The sequence below is a fragment of the Papio anubis genome, chromosome 19 (assembly GCF_008728515.1).
Source record: "Papio anubis isolate 15944 chromosome 19, Panubis1.0, whole genome shotgun sequence".
Classification (NCBI taxonomy): Eukaryota; Metazoa; Chordata; class Mammalia; order Primates; family Cercopithecidae; genus Papio; species Papio anubis.
This window is the reverse complement of record NC_044994.1, coordinates 24,709,091-24,733,546: the sequence shown is the minus strand read 5'-3', so window position 1 is coordinate 24,733,546 and position 24,456 is coordinate 24,709,091. Positions and strand designations below refer to the sequence as shown.

At 40.3% G+C, this 24,456-nt stretch overlaps 1 protein-coding gene across 2 annotated transcripts in view; it reads left to right on the top strand.

The window, feature by feature from the left end:
- Positions 1-24,456, top strand: part of KLHL14 (kelch like family member 14) — a 100,508-nt gene that overhangs the window by 62,415 nt on the left and 13,637 nt on the right. For both annotated transcript variants that reach the window (XM_009192579.4, XM_021930021.2), the window contains 2 exons: positions 15,200-15,289; positions 23,288-23,366. In XM_009192579.4, the coding sequence (XP_009190843.1) occupies positions 15,200-15,289; positions 23,288-23,366 (169 nt within the window). The remainder of the gene's footprint in view (positions 1-15,199; positions 15,290-23,287; positions 23,367-24,456) is intronic.

Sequence of the window (24,456 nt, the reverse complement as noted above, 5' to 3'; positions counted from 1 at the left end):
AATGTGAGTTGTTAGCTAGTAAGTTTAAACCAATGTAACTCTGAAAAATACGGGTACTTGTGGCACTTCATCCTATCCACATGTCCAGATATCATCATCTTCTGGAAACCATACATTCCTGCCCCCTTATAACTCAAAATAGTATTATGATTCAGTTCTGTAGTAAATCCATGCTTCAGCAAACTTTTGTTAAGTAGTTAGTATCTCAAAGACACTGTTTATTTGGAGATATTTTGCTTGGAGAATATTTGTGAAGAAACTACAGAAAGGGGACAATGAAAGAACAATGTTTTACAGTTTGTTTGTAATGAGCCTTGTACTTTACGTAAGTTATCCAATTCAATAGAATTCTCACAATAGCTCTGTGAGGTAGATATTATCGTCAACATTTTACTGATGAAGAAAATCAAGGCTCCTAAACTGACACAAGTAAATGATATCAAACCTGATTTGTATGACAATACACTGTCTTCCATTTTAAAAAGCAAATTGTACATAAATCTGTAATACTGAACCAAGTATCTAAACCTACATACTTATTTAATTACCTTTTCATCTTAACCAAATTGTTTTCCTTTCTCTATTTAAAATTTGTAGTATTATTTGCAAATAACAGAACTCCAATTTTATATCACTTTAAACTATTTTGTCTTTAATTTAACAAACACTTATTGGGCATCCACTATGTGCAAAACATTTTTCTACACATTAGAATTTCAGTGGTGAGCAAGACAATCCTTGTCTTACTTACGCAGTTAATACACTAGCATAGAAATAAATCACTTGAGGCCAGGAGTTCAAAACCAGCCTGGGCAACATAGCAAGACTCTATCTCTGCAAAATATTTAAAAATTACCCAGATATGGTGGCACACACCTGTAGTCTTAGCAACGTGGGAAGGCTAAGGTGGGAGGATCCCTTGTGCCCAGGAGTTGGAAGCTGCCGTGAGATATGATCACATCACTGCACTCTATCTCGGGTAACAAAATGAGACCCTGTCTTAAAAAAAAAAAAAAAGTTCTAAAGGTAGGCATTATCAAGTGATATCGAGATCACAAAGGAAGGGTAAGGGAGCAGAGAATGATAGGCAAGGCCTTTCTAAATGGCACTGTCAGGAAAGGTCTCTCTTCCAGCAGACACCTGAATTAAATGATAGAGTGAACCATGAGAATATTCAAAGGAAAAACATGTCAGAGGCAGAGAGAAGAGCAAGTGCAAAGGCCTGACACAGGAATGTGCTTGGAGTGTTGCAGAAGCAAAGCAGCCAGTATGGCTGGAGCACCGTCAGTGAGGCAGAGTGTGGAAAAGGAGCTTGGAAAGGTAGCCAGGGCCAGGCCATGCGATCTTTGCAGACCGTTCTGGAAACTTGAAAATGTATTCCAATGAGAAGTAAGGAAATGACTGAATAGAAGGGAATGTCATCACCTGACTCTGGTTTTGGAAGGACCTTTCTCAGTAAATTGTGAAAAATAAGCCAAAAGGGGACAAGAATGAAAACAAGGAGACCCGTGAGGAGGCTGTCACAAAGGTCTATGGAATATAGGTTTACTGGGCCACATGACCAGGAGGGCAAGGCAGTACTGGCCTAAGAATGACTAAGAAACCAAATTTCAAAATCCCATCAGGATGGCTTCTCTGAACGTCTCATTTCTCACAACACAAGCTCCTTCTTTGCTCAGACCTGCTTCTCTATTACTGTAAGCAGCTCCAAGATTTGTGGTCAGGAAAGAAACGACTCTCCTTTCAGCTCCAGTGTGAAAACCCCTTGCAAGTACCTGGCTGGATCATGCAACCCTCCCTAGACCAATCACTCACATTCTACTGCTGTGTGTACAAACCTGGCTTGGGGGGTCAGGTAATGGGGTGCTGTAGAAGGGGCAGCTAGAAGGGAGAGCAGGATGAAAGAAGTTTGCATTTTCTTTATTTTTTAAAGATACAGCAGGGGACCCTGTGAAGACAGCAGAAGAAGGTAGTGTCTGGGGAGAGACTGAAGAGGGCATGATGCTACCTAACTAAGCCAAACCCCAGTGATTTCTGCTATCTCTAGATTTTGTTTTGACATAAATCTTCTATACCACCACCCTATTCCTTTCAAATGGCCTCATATGGATCTGTATCAGTGTTTCAAATGCATTGCAAATGTCCCTAGGGAATAAAAAGGGCGATAATGCCAATTTCTCTGACAAATCCTCTAGCACCTCTGGTGGGATGGTGTTGGGCACTAGTGGATTCTCAGGAGAGATACGCACATTGGCTCCAACCAGAGGAAATTGGAGCCATGCTTTCTTAAAAAGTGTTCCTCGGGAGCCCAGAAGCAGTTTGTCAGAAATACATCCATCCATCCATAATCAGTTTACTGAATGAGCTTCACATACGAGGCCAGCCAAAAACAACTTCATTTTTTTCAGCCACCGATTTTCAAACCCTCTCTGTTGGATGATTTATCTCTCCCTGCAGGTTGTACCTTGAAAAGTTCTAAAGTGGACCCAGTCACTTTGGACCATTAAATCATCCCCTAATACCTTTAAAATGTCTCCATCTCCTACTGTATCAGGAATTCTCAAGACCACCCCCGGGTTCAGTGACTCACTGGGAGAACTAACAGGATTATGGAATAGCCATACTTACAGCTGTGACTTATTACAGCAAAAGGATACAAAGCAAAACCAGCAAAGGTTAAAGGCACACAGGGCAAAGTCCCAAGGAAACCCAGCTCAAGCTTCCTAGCGTCCTGCTCCTGTGGAGTCACACAGGACACATTCATTTCCAGCATCGAATTGTGACAACACGCTTGAAATGCTATCTACCAGGGAAGCTTGGTTAGAGACTCCAGCCACGGGTTTTACTGGGGGCTGGTCAGGTAGGCATCTTCTAGAACATACCAAAATTCCAGACTACCAGAAGAAAAGGAAGTGTTCAGCGTAAATCACATTGTTTATACCAACAGTTTGGGTACAGAGAGCTACTCTTATCAGCTGAGGTAGTGGGAATGCTCCTGAAATCTTAAGTTCTCAGATGCCAGCCAAAGGCTAGTTTTGCAGGTAGCCCTTTCTGAGGAAGCAGCCTCAGGCCTGCTATGTGAACTCTTTCCTGCACACCTGTATTAACATGAGAGTGAGCCAGGCTGGCCTGCCCTGAAAGAAATCAGCCATGCTGTGTATTCTGGTTTCACCAGGAATACAGCTAGAGGAGGGTGTGGGGTAAAGGGAGAAAAGCTTTTATTTGCCTGGTTTCCAGGACCTGGCTTCCTGCTCCTCAGGAGGCAACTGATACAGAGCTGAGTTTCTCTGGTGATGAACTGTCTTTATGAGTTCTGTTGTGAGCCTCTTTCTGAAGACATCCTACTGCCCCATGGGCTATACCCACCACATAGCTTTTATTAGGGTCACCTTTGACTGCCAATTAATCTTCTTGTGGTGGGAGGGGGTGTCCTTTCAAAACAGCTCTGGCCAAGCAAGCCTCCACTGCACCAGCTTAGCCTGCAGGAAGGTGCCAGGTACCATCGTCCCACCAAACCCAGAAGTGCAGGTGACTTCTCCCCCAGCTCTCCTTCACACTCTCGTGACAGATAGCTTCCCCCCAGCCTCTTGCCTTCAGATGTCTCCCTGTGCCTGCCAAGCTCCAGGAGACATGCACACATCTGATTCAAGAATTGTCCCACTCTCTGCCTTGTCTTTAGGGTGGAGGGTGAGACGATCATTATTCTCTCTTGTTGATGGAAAATGCACAGTATTCCCACAACTACTTAAAAAAAACTACTCACCAATTGTCTTCCACATCTTTGTACGCATAGACTGAATACATGTGTGTGGACACACAGACAACCAGTTCAAACCAGTTTTAGGGGCCAAGTTATCAAGTCCGGTATGTATCTTTAGATTGTCTTAGCACTAGGGTCTCAGTCTATATTCTAAGACTGGAGAAGTGGCAAATATTCATATCATTCATAAATACATTCATAAAAAAATATTACTTAGTATTCAGTGAATGTCTAGTTTTGCCAGTTAAAAAACAGTGCCAAAACAGGGGTAAAGGGATTCATCATGTTGTTCTACATGCTCTGACCTGCACTGCTTCGGTTCTTCACCTTTTCCCAGCAATCAAGATTGCAGAACCTCCTGGAAAGATGGCTCTAGGCCTCATCATGGCCCTGAGCATCCACCTTGGGCTCATCTGCTAAGATCACGGACTGCACCTTCATTTCACTTATGTGTGACGAGCTGTTGACTCAATATAATCCTGATGTCCTGGCCCAACTGCTCTAGTACTTACTGGACATAACACATACACCTGCACACACCATGAAATGGCCGTTGGAGGACTGTATGACAGAGTCTTCTGAATTTTTGCAGTGAAATCGGCTTTAAAGTCAAATAAGTGCAATGGCACCAATAACACACCGAGACGGCTAGAACAAATGCAATGACAGATTATCTAGCAGGAACAAAGGTATTGCTCACAGTTCTGATAATGCTACCAATTGCTTCCAGAATGATTAGGTGGCTCCACATGTCAGGAAAGATTTAATTAGAGCAGAGGCTGTGATCACCGGATTGTGTAAGAAGAGAGTGGTCCAGAAGGAAACCTGAGTAGGTAGAGCAGACCCGCTGTCCAAAAGGACAGTGTAGATAAAAGCACGTTCCTCTTATTTGCACCATTGTCTCCCAACACATTTTCTCAGACCTCAATTAAAAAGTTGATATTGTAATAATTTAACATTTATTTATTTGTCTATTTATTTATTTATTTTGAGACAGTCTTGCTCTGTTGCCCAGGCTAGAGTGCCGTGGTGTGATCTTGGCTCATTATAACCTCCACCTCACAGGTTCAAGTGATTCTCCCGCCTCAACCTCCCGAGTAGCTGAGATTACAGGCATGTGCCACCACATCCAGCTAATTTTTGTATTTTTAGTAGAGATGGAATTCCAACATGTTGGCCAGGCTGGTCTTGAACTCCTGGCCTCAAGTGATCCACCTGCCTAGGCCTCCCAAAGTGCTAGGATTGCAGGCATGAGCCACCACACCCGGCCATAGTACAATCGTTTTTAAAATTTTATTTTGTTTTGTAACTGACAAATAATAACGTATAGGGTACACAGTGATGTTTTGCTACATATAATGTATAGCAATCATATTAGGGTAATTAGCACATTAATCATCTCAAACATTTATCATTTCTTTGTGTTGGGAACATTCAACATTCTCCTTCTAGCTATTTGAAGCTATATGATATGTTATTGTTAACTGTAGTCATGATACAGTGATATAGAACACTAGAACTTATAAGAAGATTTCAGACATTGATCTAATAATTCATTTTTTAAAAATTAAGCTGATATTTAAAAATTATATCACAGGGCCTCGCCCAAGGCCTGGCACTTAGCAGGTGCTCAGTAAATATTTGTGGAATCTATGTGCCTTTTCCTGATAATGACACTTACTGCTGCAATAGCCTGGAAAAATCTCTTTTCAGCCTTATGATTAAGCTTAAGCCTCACTTTCTCACTGAAGTTTTAGTCATTTCCTCCCTAGAGCATCTATTGCTCTTCTACCTGGAGTACTCTGTATCCTATTTATCTGTTCTCATGTTCTCTCTCTGTCTACACGGTGAGCTCTGGGATGAAGGAAAGGTATACAATTCATCTTCATACAATTGGTTAGGTTAGCATACTAACCAATAGGTACACAGTTTTTTTTTTTTTGAGACAGAGTCACGCTCTGTTGCCCAGGCTGGAGTGCAATGGTGCAATCTCGGCTCACTGCAACCTCCACCTCCTGGGTTCAAGCAATTGTCCTGCCCCAGCCCCCAAGTAGCTGGAATTACAGGCACATGCCACCACGCCCGGCTAATTTTGTATTTTTAGTAGAGACGGGATTTCAACATGTTAGACAGGCTGGTCTCGAACGCCTGACCTCTGGTGATCCGCCTGTCTCGGCCACCCAAAGTGCTGGGATTACAGGCGTGAGCCACTGTGCCTGGCCCAAAATAGATTCTCAATTAGACCTTCTGATACCTTGCAGGTTTTCAAGTGAACCACTAGAGTTCACCTTCCCATATTTGAGTATGTGGGTTTTGCATCAGAAAACGCCTCTTATAAATCCTCATTATGTAGGCCACACCCATTTCCTTCCTTCTGCCCTCAATAACTTGGGGCAACTATGGGGCCATCATCCAAGATAATTTAAACTACATAACAATCATTTTTGCTACCTGTTGCCATATCATCCACCTTATAAATCGCCCTGACTCCCTTAACCTTTGTCAAAGATTTTATTATCAAATGCTTAAAGAATATATGTTGCTCTACTAATTTAATTCATTTAGAAGGTTTACTATTTTTGACATGATCCTTTTGGGGTGTAGAACAATAAAAAGTATCAGAGTGATGATACTTTCTCCCAGAAAAATATGATCTGGAAGATATTGTGTTGACACTTGGAAAAGGGCAATCATCAAAGCTCTAGAGTGTTTCATTGACATGTGTCTGAAACACACAACACTTTGTGAAACAGGAAGAAAAACTAATCTTTGAAAGAGAGGGCAGCTTTCATTCCCAAAGATGTTTTACTCTCCAAAAGTAAAAGTAAAACTGTATTTAAGTTCCTACTAGCATGCCAGGAAGTATTCAAAGTAAAACAGTTGATATTAAAATAACATGATCATAATTTAGGAATATATTAGTGAAAATATTTGAACTAAGATAAAAATAAGACTTTGAAGGTCAGTTTTGCTTAAACAGGTAATAGAAGTCCAATGTGAAATCACATGAATCTCACTGCTTATTAGCACTTCCCCAAGTTAAGTGTTCAGAACTAAAACTGTAAATCAACAAGGTTTTACTGAAAACCTTTGCCCTTGGCACAATTAGGTGTTATCATAGTTCTGGAAAGAAATAATATATGGTCAGCCTTTGAAAAGCTTGCAAACCTCCTTTGCTTAAAACTGACATACGTGTTGCATGGTGACATCAATCCTAGAAGCCATAGAATCCTTACCAAAGGCACCCTTTCTTCTTCTTTTCTTCTTTCACTTCCTCCCTCCTTCGCATCTTCTGGCATCCATCACAATTTTTTCCACCTTCCAAAAAAGTGAATTCCATAGTCTCTTAGCTAGCACTCAGTCATTTGTGCTATTCATTGATCAATAAATCAACATTTACTGATGCATTAATATTTCTGATTACTACGTTATGCCTAAATGCTATAGGGATGCCTGAGTCTGGCCCAGTACTATGTGCTGGGTTCTGTGCTAGGCATGAAGCTATGGAGATGATAGCATCTGGCCTTCAGGGGCTCATAGATCTTTTGGGGGTGACAAGCCAAAAGCAAGCCATTTTAATACACTGTTTCATCACTTGGCAAGTGACACAGTAAAAGCATGCATTTAGTCCAATCATTGCACAAATGAGGGAGTGATTAAATAATCTTCATAGTCAAGAAAACTGACCCCTAGATACAATTTTGAACTATGAGAGACAAGCTCTCTTGGTTCTTGCACAGCCTCCTAAATGCACACTTTTTTTAGATTCATACACCTTAAACTCACTTAAGTAAATTCATCTCCAGGGATTATGAAAATCTGGCTTGGTATGTGCAGAACAAGTAGGAGGTAAGGGAGAAAGTGCTGGCCACCTTTGGGTTAATTCAGAACATTTGCCAACTCATAACTGGATTCAGACCATAAAAACTCTTACAGGGTTAAACTTTCCAGACTAACTGTCCATAATGATCAAATCATCCCCCAAATATACAAAATGTTTCCATTTATTTGTAGTTTGAAACGATAGTAGAGTCGAAATATAAAAGAAAAAAAGTAGCAGAGCTTTTTCTATGGATTATTTATTCAATAATATCTATCAAGCACTTCGTAATGTGTAAAATGTTTTACTGTGTAGCTGTTGCTATCTCCAGGAATGCGTTAGCCAAGTTGCTAGATCTTTGCTGTAAGACTGAATGGTAGGATTAAACTAACTAGCACATTTTAAAACATTTATGTTTCTCAATTGCATTTACTTAAAATTGAAGAATTTTTTTTTTTTTTTTTTTTTTTTTTTTTTTTTGAGACGGAGTCTCCCTCTGTCGCCCAGGCTGGAGTGTAGTGGCACGATCTCGGCTCACTGCAAGCTCCACCTCCCCGGTTCATGCCATTCTCCTCCCTCAGCCTCCCAAGTAGCTGGGACTACAGGCGCCCGCCACCACGCCTGGCTAATTTTTTGTATTTTTAGTAGAGACGGGGTTTCACCATGTTAGCCAGGATGGTCTCGATCTCCTGACCTCGTGATCTGCCCACCTTGGCCTCCCAAAGTGCTGGAATTACAGGCGTGAACCACTGTGCCCGGCCAGAAGTTTTCGTTTTGTTTTGTTTTTGTTTTTTTTAAAAAAAACCTTCTAAGATCCCATGGCAAGGAATATTCAATATTATTAAAGTGAAGCATCTTTCTTTCAGGTTATTGGTTTTCAACAGCATGTAATTGCTATTTGAATTTGCTTCAATGAGTAAATATTTCACAAATATATATTCTAGCAGTATGATGCTTCCAAAATATCATTTATTTTGTTCATTCCTAGAAAAGAATACCTTAAAAACAGAAATTATGTAATTATAAGTAACAAATTATATCAAAAACTCAAACTCAACAAAAATGTGTAAAATACAAATGGATTTTAAGTGTAGGAACACTTGCTGCACCTGTACCACAAATAAATAAAGATTTAGATTTTAACTAGACATGAATTGTTCACTCACCATATTGGCAAAGATACAAGTGTAAAAATGGGTACAATATGATGATATCCATCAAAATGTAAAATGTACCTATTCTTTGGCCCAGAAACTTCACTTACAAGAATCAATCCTACAGATAAACTATGCACATGTGTTATGTATCTGCAAGGACACTCAACACAGCACTGCTTGTAACAGCAGCAACCTTCAAAGCATGACCCTTCTGTCCATCCCTACTGTCCCCTCCCGGCCAAGCCTCCATCTTCTCTCATCTAGATCACAGAAGGAACCTCTGCTTGGTCCCCCTCTTTTCCTTCTTTTCCTCCTACAACCTCAATAGTAGCCAGACTGATATTTTAAAAACATAAATCAGATTATGTCATTCTGCCACTTAAACCCCTCCCATGCCTTTTCATCATGCTTAGCATAAAATCCACCATGCTTATTCTGGCTCATAAAGACCTGCATTTCAGCCTGTGTCTGCCTGCTGACTTCATCCCATGCCTGTTGGGCCCTCACCCAAGGTGCTCACAACACACAGGCTTCTCGGGCACAACCAACTTGCTTCTCAGGCACAACCGGCTTCTCAGGCACAACCAACTCATTCCCACTTCTGGACCAACTGCTTCAACTAAAATAATAGACAGGTACTCACTCTCTAGCACATCGTCCCATTGTATTTCTCTTTATGTCATCCGTCATCACCTGGCTGTGCTTCTATTTGTTATTTATTTATCTGTGTTGTTCTTCCTCTCTATCATATAAGGTCTAGGAGAGCAGGGATGTTGTCTGCCTCGTTCAGTTAAGTATTATCAGCAACTGGAAAGGTGCCTGCACCTAATGAGTGTTTAGTGAATGTTTGTTGAATGAATTAACCATCAGAAGGAAATGGAATCAATGATAGAATGCCCATCAAATGGAACACTGTGCAGCCACTTAAAATATTTCAGTGGATGATAATGCCAGCATTATCTTCTGACCATGTCCTTCCACACTGCACGGGTCTGCCCTGGGCCTCTCTCCTCATCCTCATCTCAGATCCCTGTGTTCTGGTCTTCTTGCTGTCCCTCACACATTTCAAACCTGTTCCTCAAGGTCTTTGCATTTGCTATTCTTGCACCTACACCCTGGACAGCTCCCTCACTCACTTCATCTCCTCACAAGTCATCTACTCAGAAAGGCCTTCCCTGAGCACTGGTAAAACTCCTAACCTTGCCACTCCCTCTCTCCGACCCAGATTTATTTTTCTTCTTACACTTATCATTTCAAACAAAAAAGCTTATTTCTTTGTGTCTGTGTTTATTATGTGCTTCCCCTGACTAGTGTGTACCTGGTTTGCTGCTTACCATGACCTCCCCTGCAGGTGCAACATTGCCTGGCATGGAGTAGCACAAAAACACATACTTGATTAATGGAGAAAGAATGAATGAATGAATGTATTATTAAGTGCGAAAAAGCAAGACACTAAACAGTATGTCTATAGTATGCTGCTGCCATTTGTGTTAACAAACATGACCCAGATATATAATGTCTCTGGAAAGAAAACCCAAGAACATAGTAACAGAGATTGCCTCTGTGGTAGAGAACTGAAAGGCTGAGGGCGGGCCGAGGGTAAGAGGAAGACTTATTTGTTCTGTATGTCCTTTTTTTTAAGATTGTATTTTTACCATGGGCATTAATTATTTTTTCAAAACAATTGAGAACTTTGTTATATCTGACAGTTTTGCAAGCTTATGTGTTTGAGACCAAAAATATCAAGGCCTTCACAAATGTTACATCTAATTGATAAACATTCAATAACCATCTATTTAGCAAGTCTATATTCTTGGCACAGCCCTATCCAATCTCTTGTTTGGATATTCATGAAAATTTGGGGGTTGCAAAGGATACCTATGCTTTCTGCTGGAAGAGGTTTACATTCCTTAGATGTAAAATGTGAGAAGAGGAGGCACAGTAGTGTGGATCTCTAGTACAATAAGGCCTTCAGGAATACAAACAAGACCCCTGGACATCTTATAGGCCAGGAAAACAGCCTCTGTAACCAAGATATTTCACATTTCAAGGTTGAAATATGTCCTCATTGCTTAAAAAAAAAAAAAATCTGCCAACAGACTCTACCCACCCTTAACTGGCTGATTTTCTCAGTGTTTTTTCTGGCTCTATCAAACAAATGTACTCTGCTTTAAGAAAACCAGCTATTCGAATATCCAGATTTATAGGAAATCATTTAAAGGAATGTCTTCTTGCTTTAAGGATTCATTCAAATATCATAGCAATAAACACGTTTAAAATACGATTCAATATAAAAAATTATACACAAATTTCAAAAACACCATCACTGAACACTCAGGAACTCAGTAATTACTTGCTGGATGGATGAACATACCTATTGAAAATCAGTAGAGTGAAATGGATAAGGGCGTGAGTCGGGGTCCAGATATCCCCATGTTTGGATTCTATCTCTGCCGTTCGGTACCTGAGTCTGACCTTCAACAAGTGACTTACCCTCTCAAGGCCTTTTAGTATTTCTAAAAAAATGAAATGAATGAGTAATGCCTCCTTTACGATTAGTTGTATTAAATGGAAGAGGTGAGCCAATTTAGGTAAATATACTATCGGTATATTTTATCATGTATTATTTCCTTCACTTAATTTCTGCTTGGCCAAGGTGTGAACAAATGAATAGCAAGAATGCAACTGTTTTTGTATTTCCAAAGTCATAATATAGATAAATATAATTATATATTTAATGTACATATATGTGGCACATAGTAAATGTTTGGTCAGTGCTGGTTATTATTGCAAAAAGTAACAGAGAATTCCCAGAGAGTCTGACTCCATTTTCCCATCCACAGAGACCAATTTTGTGCACAAGATCTCAGGACATTTTATTGCTCTGGTACAGGGAGGGGTAAAAGACTGTGTAAATGAGATTTTTATGGCCTTAAAGTTATGGGGAAACAATGAACAGGTACATAAGTTAATTGTGGCAGAGATTCAGCTTGTTACAATTGCTAACATCTATTTCCTGTGTGATGATTAGTCATTCTGCAGAGTAAATACTGTGACAATATCCTCTCCAAGTTTATTTTATAGCATTACCTGATTCCTACTTTCTTAATTGAAAGTATTAAATGTAAATGTTTTATTTAATTTCCCAAGACTAGAATAGAATTTTGAGTGCTTGGAGTGGAAGGGAAAAATGGTACAAATTGCTTGAAATTTAGAGATGAAATGAAGTGCCCCTTCAGGTGATGAAAAGTGTTTTCTTCTCCAATTTTCTGGCTTTTTTTTTTTTCTTTCCTCCTAGCACTACCTGTTTGTTTAATAAAGTTGAGAAGTCTCGCAAAGGGCCTTATAAACACGTGTTATTAGATTTTGAATCTGATTTGAAAGTGCCTCTCTCCTACTCCGAGTAAAGTGACCTTTTTAAATGGAGGGAAGTGGGTTTAGATGACAGTCATGATAAATGCGGTCATGTTCACTCAATAAAATAAGGCCCAGTGCATTTGAGGATAAATCAGTGAAATGTACAGCCCCACCTGTCTGTCTCCATCATTCATTTCCACTGTCACTTTCACAGTGGCTGATGGATCACAGTTGCTGTAAAATTAGACAGCCTTTAATCTCATTTCATCCTGATTAGCTTCTCTTTCCCCTTTCCCTCTAACTCACTGACTGACACGCTAAAAACTCACACTGGGCTGTATGTGAACCAGGAGTACAAACCTCCCCCACTACCTGCTTGTGCGGGCGAGACACTTGTCCACCTCTGGAGAAATCTGGAAAGGAGCAGGCATGTATCTGTGGTTATTTAAAAGAAAATCAATAAGTGCAGTACCCAAGGCCATTTTAAACAATTGTTTGCTCTTGTTCACTACCCTATTTATTTTGCTTTTCTTTGGGCTTAATCAGAAGTCAAAGAAATTAGGTCTTTTGCAAAATTCAAACATTGATTGAATATAGATTTTTTAAAATAAATTTGGGAGAGTTTTATATTCAGAATAATTTCAATGAGCATTTGAGTATATTTATAGCCTCTCAATCCACAGTAATAATTCAGAAAAGACAATAATTCAGGAATGAGAATACTGAAATGCTCAGCCAAGAAATATAGCAGACAGGTTTTAAAACAAGGGTAAAAATGTGTAAATAGATGAGAATTCCTTCAAGTAGCCTTTAAATTAGGACTTCAAAGACCTTCTTTTCTCTTATTTTGAAGAGTTCCATAGTTAGCTTAGTGCAATAGTTTCATTTGTTTGCATAAAGCATAACAATAGGGGTAATCAAATGAAAAAGAGGCTTAAAAATAAATCATGTATTGTTTCCTTCACTTAATTTCTGCTTGCCTGAATGAGAGCAAATGAATGGCAAGAACAAAACACAAGTGTCATTTTATTTTCAGAGACTGTACTTTATTATGAAGCTGGACTTCTGGTTTAAAAAATAATAATACCATGTTTCATTATTTATAAGATCTGGGCAAAATGTTGAACTGACTGAAAGTTTAAAAGAAATATTTGAAGAGCTGTGGTCATAGAATAAGTTCGTTGTAGCTGATGGCCTCTATGACTGCTCTGTATCTCATGTGAATTGATGCATACAGCATCATTATCATTAATGCTGAGTAAGTTTACCACTGGCCAGAGGACGTTGCCGTCAACTGGAGTGGCACCAGGTTGTTCACAATATGATAACGGAAGCTTCGTTTTGTTTTTGGTATTTTGGAACCAGCATTATGCTCCAAACAATGATGAACTAATTAAAGGGAAGAAAATCTTTCAAACATATTCCATCTCTGTTGCTCAATGAGCCTCACGTATACTCTGCCACAATGAATTCTGAGTAGTGAAGGCTGCAGGATCTACACAGGTAAAAGTGTTTTTCAAAGAGAGAAACTGAGGATTGATGGGCTAAAGGACATTCTTGAGATGACTCTCAAAGTCAATTGACCTGATTCATGGACCACACAAACCACTGCCCACCCAATTTCTACATTATCCCCCAGATTGGAGGTTTACCTACCAATGCCTTCTGCCTTGTGGGTATAAGTTCAAAAACAATGCATATTTACAGTACAAATAAATAAGTCAGTAGGTAAATAAACAAAACAAAACTCCTAAAATCCCATGGTAAGAAGCTTAAATGATCTGATTTGCTCTTTCAGAGGCTGTGTTGTAAGTCTCAAACCTGTGCCTGTTTCTTATTTTTTATTTACATATCTTAGCCAGCATAAATGCTTCCTGAGAAAAATAAAAGATAATAAAAACAAAATGAAATGAGAGCTATATAGCACCCAAAATAAGTCAGGCGTGAGATAGGTCTCCTCACTTTCTCTCTCTCTGCATTGGCAAAGGAGCACAAAGTAAGAGTTGGCCCTGACTCATATTGATTTCCCACTGCACTGGTTTCTTAAGTGCTCTGTTGATCCGTGTCAAGGAATAAGTTCCCTGCCTGAACATGCACATCACCTCCCCATTTGTCCTCACCTAGATTTAAGGTGCCCATATGATGAGCTGAACAAGGACATCATTTTTCCTACTGGGCCCAAACCACTGTAGGAGATATAACTAATGCTCTATACGTTTACATTTACCACAGGATATTAATGTAGCAGAGACTAACACTGCACAGCACGAAAGGAGACAGGAGCATCCTATTCTGGTATTTTGTGTCTCCCTAAAGGAAATGTAAATCAGAACAAATACAGAGAAAGCTGGCATTAGTGGGTTTCTGAATAATGTCCCCTCCTCACATCCACCACATTTGGGCAGAGAGAAGGGAGAGGCAAGGAGAATAGATATTTGTGATATTCCTGACAGTTTTCATCTTTGTTACAGAAGAGCTCCTAAGCAGATAGATAGAAAATGTGTGATTGTGCTGCTAATGACATTGTACAGGAAATTAAGCGTATACATTTGGAGGAGGCATTAAATCAGCAGGACCTTAATTTAAAAACTTAAAACTGTATGGAAATTCAGCTTGTTCATTGCTGTGGAATAGAAAGCTACCAAGCACCCTGAGTCTGTTTATGGAAAGACTGCCAGCAAACCAAGTTGGGCAGAGCCTCTTAATGGCTCCAAGTGTATTCAGGGATACTTCTTCCAAGAAGTAACCCCAGCCCTGACCATTTAGGAGTGTCAGTCGTTCAGATCACTATCCACATCATCAGGCAGGTTAGGAGAACCTAGGAATTGAAAGCAGCATGACAGGTTGTTCTTGACTAATTTCTGGAATAACATTATGTAAAATTAGTCAAAAGGGGTTGGGTTTGAAACCACTGGGAACACACCGCTGAGTCACTGCATAGGGATCCCTGGATTGGTGACTAGCGGCTTGGCTACCTGTGCGTTCTTCTTCCTCTGAGTCAGTCTCACATTTTATGCACTTCAGTGAAACAAATAGCCAGTGAGCCAACGTAGCAAATCCTGAGACGGAAAATTTCATGTCTTTTTTTTTTTTTCTTAATTTCAGTTATGCCATACAACAGTGCCCACCACTGCGTTGTGGAGGTGGAAAACTTCTTGTTCGTGTTGGGTGGAGAGGACCAGTGGAATCCGAATGGTAACTATTGAACAACTTAATTGGAGGTGCTCAGCAACTATGTGTGTAATGAAGGGCATCAGTAGCAGTCCATTTTGTAATTAGTGTGGAAAATACATTTCTGTGCAACGGGGACAAATGAAGTAGTCAAGAAATGGGGCTGACAATTGGAGAGAGGGTCAATCATTGAGCTAACTGGGGACATGTGTAGCAGAGCGATCACTCATCAACTGTCTGGGGATTTGGCTTCGCAGTGATACCCCAGCCCCTCTCCTTATCCATCCCCTGAGGAATGCTACAAGCATGAGCACAAACTCCCTAGAGGAAGGGAGCAAGCTGCAGCTGTTAAGAATCCTCACCATCTTCTCCAACACCTTTCTCCCATTTTATCAATAGAATAATGTGGGTTGCAATACACAAGCATTATGTCCAGTCATGCTGCATATAACTTTAGCTGAAGTTATTTTGCAGCAGGTATTACTCGACATCCATTCCAGTTGCTGTACCTTTTGCAAGCGCTTCTTCCATAGATTATCCACCATCCTCCCCGTTGATGTGATTACGTCATAAACTTATTGCAAAGAGAAATTAAACATTTTAACGCACTTCCCAAATCGAACACAAGAAGAACACTGTGGCTTGCAGAATATGCAAAATTATCAAGATATTTTTGGAAAGCTTGCACATGAAGGAGGAGTTGCAGTTGTAGCCTTCTGTGTAACAGAGATAATTATGACTGAGAAACTATAAAACAGCTTGCAGGTACACATTTTTACTTTAAAACCCCAGAACATCCAGCTGAAATTACATATATGCATATATTTTATTGTGAACGCTCTCTTTCAGCATCTGCACCAAGGCAAATTATAGAAAATTGTTACAGCTGTTCACTCTAGAAAATCTTCAAGGAAAACAATCCAGGCCACCCTCCAAGAACATTTCTTTTAAGAGAGGGGGACATTCTTTCTCAAGACCTGCAGCTTTGTTGTGCCACATTTTCTAATGTTCGAAAGAAGACAGTTCCTGGGCTCTGTGAGAAACAGATTTGGAACAGGGGCAAGGATGATACTTCATGTCTCTCCCCTAACTTACCTTTGTAATGATAGATTCGATATGTTACCAGAAAACCCTGACATGCGCACAGTGCATTGTAAACTCCTCATTTATTTCACTTATCCTTCTTCAGAAGTGATTCGAACTGTAAGGAGCATTTGTAAGCAAACACACAGTGTGCAGCCACTGGGTTTACCTAAGCGAATAATCTGCAGAACATTCTTTTTGAAGGCCAGGTTAAAACTAAAACATGACAAGACAAAACAGGAACGTCTTCAGCCTACTGCGCTTCACAGGTAGAACAGGCCTTTGTTAAAATAGCAGTCTTGGTGCCACAGTTCATTCTCACAAAACACTGTGAATCTGCCTGACTTAAGGTCTTAAGTCAGACCTTAAGCAGCAACACAGAAAACCTGTCCCACAGGCATATGCAAAGAAAATAAATAAACAAACAAACAAACAAACAAACAAACAATCCTGTAGCTACTTGCTGTTCAATTTCTAATCAAAGACACATCTGAGAGAATTGGGTGGGGGGAACAGGGGAGAGTTGAAAGGACATACTCCTTCCTCTAGTCTAGAGAATCAAGATTTTATCTTTGAACTAATTCAGACTCCCATAAAATCATGCTGTTGGATTACACTGATTTTCTCTTTTCCGGCCCTGAGAGGAACAGCAGTTGGGTTTAAAGCCATCAGTGAATATGCTGTGAGAAATGACTAGAAACAGCACACAACTGCATTTACCATAGGGATGGTTCTCACCATTGCCACTCATGGGCTCCCTGTGAAGCCCCAGAGGATAAATTCTTTAGACCAAAGTACTGAGGCATTGTGTGCTTTTGAAAATTATTACTAATGCTAACCATGTGACTATTGTGTCTCTTCTCTTTGCTTTAACCACTAGGATGCACAGAACTAAATTTTAGTATAACTTTAATTACTATATTTTAATTTTACCTTTAGCCTTAATACAGGCCTGGGAGTGCTCTCTCTCTCTCTCTGTGTGTGTGTGTGTGTGTGTGTGTGTGTGTGTTTAAGATCCCTTTTTAGAATTTTGGAAGCTTCCACATGAAAGGCTGAGTCATTGTGTCCCTGACTCATTTGGCAAGTGAAGTCATTTAGCATAGATTTGGGCAAAGGAGGCTGGACCATGGGCTGGGCTCACCTAAGTAGAGGAGAACTGGTTACGCCTTACGGCAAGCAGGCCAGTCTTATGCACTTCATGTCAGTCATTGGCTAAAGCCTTCCCCCAGGTGGGGCATGAGGGAAGGCAATGAGGTGGCCTGTTCAGCAGCAGGAGCTGCCGCGACCATGAGCAGCCAGCATTCAGCAGCCAGAGAATGGGTGAACCGGTCTGGTAAAGGAATCTGGGCTAAGGACCAAGAGCATCCGCCACAATCCCATGAATCATTTCCATACTCCATCCATCTGGTCAACAATAGTTAACTTCATTAGTATTATTAGTAGTACTTATTGAGTACTCCTTATTGCCAGGAACTTTGCTAAGCACACACCTACATCATTTCACTTAGTCCTCACAAGCATCCTGCAAATCATTCCATGGTAGCTCTAGTTTTACTATGAGAAGACTAAGCCTGAAGAGGTTAAATGACTTGCCAGCAGACATAGCTTACAAGAAGCTGAGCTGATTTCATCCTAGGTCTATCTGATTTCAGAGCTGTCATCTTTAGCCACTGTAATATACTGTGTTTCACATAACCATATGTATTTGGTTAGATGTGTAACAGTCATGTTTTGCTTTTGATCTTGATCTTGTGAAATTAAATCAACATTGGATCACATGGAAAGTGGCTCCCACTCACTCACAAGGAACTCTTCATCATTCCTCATTTTAAAAACTGTGAAGAGACTCAACCATCTCTAAAATATGAGCGTCTTGTATTATAATACCTCATGCAATTAATACCAAAACATATAAAGGATAGTAATTCTATGATAATATATAGCATGCTTTAACATCACTGCTGGCACGAAGAAAGCTTTTAAATCCGTGGGTTCAGATGTTATGTATGTCAGTCCCAAAGATGAAATCTTCTTAAGTTAAACATTAGTTCTTATGACAATGGTATCTGAGATGTGTGCCCTTGAAGTACAAAATTGCGAATTTCAATACATGCTCATAAAACACAAACATATACTCATTGAAATAAATATATCTATTGATGATCTGTTGATGACCACAACTTGAAGTCAGCAAATATATTAGTTATGGGAAATATAATCAAAATATACACATAAGGTTTTCTACTCAGATATATTTATTAACTCCTATCAACTCTCTTCATGTCATTAGTGATAGGAATGCATGATCCTCTTCTAATAGATATGCATAGACTCTGTCAGTGCCCCAGCTTATAGAAACCCAGTTTACATTTGTCACTTCCTGATAACTGGCTCCCAAAACAACTGCTCATAGGGAACTTCTTTTCTTCCCACCTCCTTCTCCTCTACATTGGCTGGAAACCGCCACCCTTTGCCCCATTCATCACATCAGCCCAGTGCTAAGCAACAATGTTGGTGACAGGGCACCAGCACAAAAAAGAAAAGTGGAGGAAAATGAGAAAAAAAACATGAAAAGGATGAGAAAAAACAGAATGTGTGAAGATAATCCAAAATTTCATAGCATATGGCCGCCACTCTCAGGCTGCTGGTAGCATCTCCATAGTAGCCACAAGGAAGGAGAATAACCCCATTTCATCTCACCTTCCTCACTCTACCACACTCATTTCTCCTGAGGTTCATTATCCTCTCTGCACCTCCTTTGCCACCTCCAGAATGCCTTCCTTCTTTTCGTCTTCCCGGTCCTCCATTCTTGCCCTATTTTTGCGTCTTCTTTGGGGGTTCTGGGGACAGGGTCTCACTCTGTTATCCAGGCTGGAGTGTTGCAATCATAATTTACTGCAGCCTTGAACTCCCGTCCTTGAGCAATCCTGTCACCTTAGCCTCCTGAGTAGCTGGGACCACAGGCATGAGCCACCACACCCAGACTCTTTTGCATCACTGACCCTGCCTCTGGAAACCATTTTCTCATCTCACATCCATGTTACACCAGTTTCTGCTTAGCCTCTTCTCTGAATCAAGGCCACTACCATTACAACCCAAAGTGAACACTGCTAGTTTCTACCACCACTGCTCAGCACGTGAAGGCACTCTCGGCCCCATTGCCAGGAGGAGGCAGATATCATCTTCCAAATGGAAATTCTAAACCAAATATCTAGAGAAACATTCCTATACATAGTGGGTAGGTTCTACTTTCTTATGAATATCATTAATCTTCACCTGAATTTGGGAATTAACCTTGGAACTTGACTAAGAATGATGATATTTTTTCTACATGGAAATGATTGCAGATTTCACAAAAACTCACTTATTAACCAGCTCTAGATATAATTCTTTCTTGAGTTGGAGCCTCCTTATGTGAAATACAAATCTTCTGAGTCTTCCTTTCCCCCTGGTACTCTTATTTCTTCCTGTGTGTCCCCAAATAAAACTCAATTTACCACTCAACCTAACCATCCAAACTTTCCCACATGATTCCTGTAACTCATGATCTCACATCAGCAAAATATCTATAATCCTTAAATTCTCCTCTGAGTGGTTCCTTTAACTTCTTTTCTAATCAAAACCTAGCACTGTTTTGTTTTGTTTTTGTTTTGTTTTGTTTTTATGGAGTCTCACTTTGTTACCCAGGCTGGAGTGCAGTGGTGTGATCTTGGCTCACTGCAACCTCCACCTTCTGGGTTCAAGTGCTTCTCCTGCCTCAGCCTCCAAAGTAGCTGGGATTACAGGAGCCCGCCACCATGCCTGGCTAATTTTTGTATTTTTAGTAGAGACGGGGTTTCACCATGCTGGCCAAGCTGGTCTCGAACTCCTGACTTCAAAGGTCTGCCCGCCTCACCCTCCTAAAGTGCTGGGATCACAGGCATGAGCCACCGCGCCCGGCCAAAACCTGGCTATCTTCTGAGAGTACTGCTTTCCTGCCCACTCTTTCTAATGGGAGCCAGTGTGTATCTACTTCCCCCACACACGTTATATTATTAGAGGCAAGCAGCTTCTCTGTTTTCTCTTTATTGCCATTCTCAATCCCTTAAAACCCCAAGCACTTTAAAGGATATCTGCAGATGATACCATTTGCTGTCTCTTTATGTGGCAGTAATCCACTGTTTTGCCGGTAATGCCACCTTTTCACTGACCATCATCCCCTCGTGACCTTACTTCCCATTTTACTGAGCTTAGCTTCTATGGCCCATCCCTATAAACACTCCTCATACACCTGCCTTTTGTTCTCTCTCTCCTTCCTCTGTATTTGCCTGGCAATACTAGTCCTGGTTAAACCTAACCCTCTTCCCTCTCTCCCCTGCCCCTGAGCAACTAAATGTGGATAGAGAAAACCACACAGCCAAACTGGCAACTACTCAGCTCCACTAAATTTCTGTGGTCAATGCACCTTTCTACCCTCCAAGGTAACTATTTCATTCCTCAGTCTTTTCAAATGCCTCCTTCTTCAAAGTCACCATCCTCACTCTCAGTTGATGACCTTACTTTTTAATTCAATAGAAGCACTCAGAAGATAAACTCTTCATTTTGCTACCTCCAATCTATTCACTTATTTCCGTTGCAACTTATATATTCTGTCTTCCCCCTATTATTGTTTCTGCCCCAATCCTAAAGTCTATTCCTCATTCCTTCTTGCCTGCTCAGGACTTTCCAGTGTGACCGAACTTTAAAAACAACCAAACAAACCTTCCTTCAGGGCTGCATCCTCCAGTTACAACCTTCTTTCTATTGCAAAAGTCCTAAGAAGCAGTGCCTATCCTCTTACCTCCACTTTCTTACATCTTAGTCTTTCCTGAGTAGTCTGCACTCAGGCTTTCATCCCCTCTGGTCCACTGAAGCAATGCCTGTCGAGGCCACAAGCAACCTTCATGCTGCCAAATCCCATAGTCACCTCTCAGCTGCTCACCTCCCTTCCTTTGAAACACTATTTGCTTTCAAAATACCACACCTTTCCCCCTATTTCTGAGCATTCTTTTCCTTTGTCGGTTTTGCTTCTTCTATTCCAGGGCTCACTCTGAGGACCCATTGTCTTTCATTTTCATATACTCTCCATAAATGGTTTCACTCAACCCTATGGTTTTAAATAACTCTGGACTAATGACTCCAAAATTTGCACCCATAGCCGCATTTAGCCAGTGGCCTACCAGACACTTCCTGTTTGAGATCCTATAGGTCTCCCAAGGTTAATTCCAAAACAGAGCTCATAACTTCTCTTCCCAACTCCCGAGCTACTCCTCCTTGGTGTTCCCCACCTCAGCAAATTGCATAACCTTCCATTCAATTATTCAGGCTAAAAACCTAACAGTCATCCTGAATGACTCACTTTTTCTCATACCAATGTTCAAGCCCGCAGGAAATTTTATTTGGCTATGCCTGCACAACAGATTTAAAACTCAACCATTTCTCACCACCTCCACCTACATTCAAGCCACCACAGCTCTTACCTTGATGATTGCAGTGGCCTCCTGACAGTTCCCCTCTTCCACAGTGGCCCCCCTATAGTCTACTCTTTACACAGCAGCCAGCGTGATAGATTAGACTGTTTTTCACTTGCTCAACACTCTCCAGTGACTTGCTATTGTCCTTATAACAAAATATAAAATCCTGCATCAGCCCCCAAGGCACACTATGTTCTGGCCCTTGACCCCTTTCTGACCTCTGTCCAGTCACCCCAGCATTCTTGCTGTTTTTGAACTTACTGCCACCCAGAGACTTAATTCTTTCCCGCCCCTTTGCCTGAGAGGCTCATTCTGTAGATATTTGCATGACTTGCAAAAGACGTCTGTGAGCAGGCGACTCTCCTACTTAAGCTGGCCTCCCTTTATCATTCCTGGCTTCACTTTTTAATAGCATTCATCACTGCTTGATATTATACGTTTGTTTATTCATTTATAAGGATACGGACTATGTCTATCTTGCATACCAAAGTATTTCCAGAGTCTAGAACACATAAAACACACAGTAGGTGCTAGGTGCTTGATATATATTTGTACAGGTAATAATTGTGTTGGGCGGACACTTCCATGTTGAGTACATGCACACACACTCACACACCCCTATCTGTTCAGTCCTGTAGTGAAGTTTGGTACCCATCTCTCAATGTTTAGTTACACATATATAAATAAAGGCAGACTTAGAGTTAAGGCTTCAAGTCCTCTAGATGATTATCATCTCAGGTGCTACACAGAGAATGTAATATATTATCTTGCTTCCATTTCTTGTCTTGTGTATAAAATAAGATTCATTTTAATACTTTGGAGGCATTACCATGCTTCTCAGGCTCAACAGAGGGGATAAGCTAGTTAAGCAGCTCGGAGGACTCATGTTTCCCATTTCAGCACATACACCTGTGTATATGTCACAGCAACTGTGCTTCCCCCAAATACACACACAGAACTTACATGGTGTGTGTAGAACAAAACTAACTTTCCCAATCAGGCTCTTTTTGTAGTGGCTGCTATTATTGAACAGAGAGAATCCCCCTGATAGAGAGGCCGTGCACATGTGAGTGGAACTGATAATTTACAGACAATAACTTACTGTGTTTAAAGCATTAAAACACCAATAACACCCCAGATATTTTTATCCTAACACTGTAATAAAAGCCAGTTTGGTAAATATAGTTGCTTTGATTCTTGTGGTTGATTTAGTTTTATCCTAACTCATTGCAAAAACAGAAGAAGGAAAGAGAAGGAAAGAGGAAAAACACTTGAGGCGGCACATTTATTTTTCCATTGACTCGTCGCCTGTGCTGTGGTAGGCACTCCCTCTACTTAATTCATCTATTTGTTAAACCTGAGAACAGAGACGTCTTATAAAATACTACTATATGTGCAAATCAGCAAAAGAATCTCAGTTTTAAATGTCTCAAATATATTTTTACAGGCAAACACAGTACAAATTTTGTCAGCCGTTATGATCCTCGATTTAACAGCTGGATTCAACTTCCACCCATGCAAGAAAGGTAAGTGTTTATTTCTTGCACCTGAAATGTTTGTGACGGCTTTATAGGGGGCATGGGTGCTAGGTGATTTTTCATGAGAAGGAATGATAAACAGAGTCAATGAAAGACATATGAGGCAAAATACAAAACTTGGCCTAGCCAATTTACATGACCTTCCTTGTTAATTCAATAGAGAAAAATAAGTCAACTATTTGTCCTAATGTAGGAAGAAAAAAAAATGTGTGACTTGTCTTTCTTGATTATATTGATTGGCATTTTGCAAACAGAGCTAAAATTTCTCTGGCTATATCCCTCTTTTTGGTGATAATATATTTAAACCCTAAAATTGAAATATAAAACACTATACTTGCAATGATGTGCATTTTGGTACAGACATTTCAATACTCAATATTAAATTATGTAATATTAAATTCAATATTCAATATTAAAATTCAATATTTAAATATTAGACATTTAGATAATTAGATATGAAATATTGAAATTTAAGATTTCAATAGTAAATTTTGTCTTGTTTACATTTACCTCCCCAAATGTCTTTGAATCCATACATTCAAGAACAAGTCATTTGTTAGGTTTGAAAAAAAATTAGTCTTCCAACGTGTCATCTCATTTTTTGCATACAGAGTAGTTAGTTATCTCAGCCAAGTCTCCTGGCTACCAAAGGACAAGATGGCTACTATATTTACACATAGTTTGTCTCTCCTAGCTATTCCTCAGGCATGACACCATGTCTTTATCTGCATATGCAAATTCACAGCCTAGATTTTGAACACTTGGTTCTTTTCAAATAATATCTAGACATCCTCTTGAGCAAATTCTCCAGTGTGATAGACAGTAAGCTGCATCCTATTGCCTCTTCAGCATGCACTTTGGGAGGCCAAGGCGGGTGGATCATGAAGTCAGGAGTTCATGACCAACCTGGCCAACACGGTGAAACCCCGTCTCTACTAAAAAATACCAAAAAAAAAAAAAAAAAAAAAATAGGCGGGCGCAATGGCAGGCGCCTGTAATCCTAGCTACTTGGGAGACTGAGGCAGGAGAATCGCTTAAACTCGGAGGGCGGAGGTTGCAGTGAGCCTAGATCGCGCCA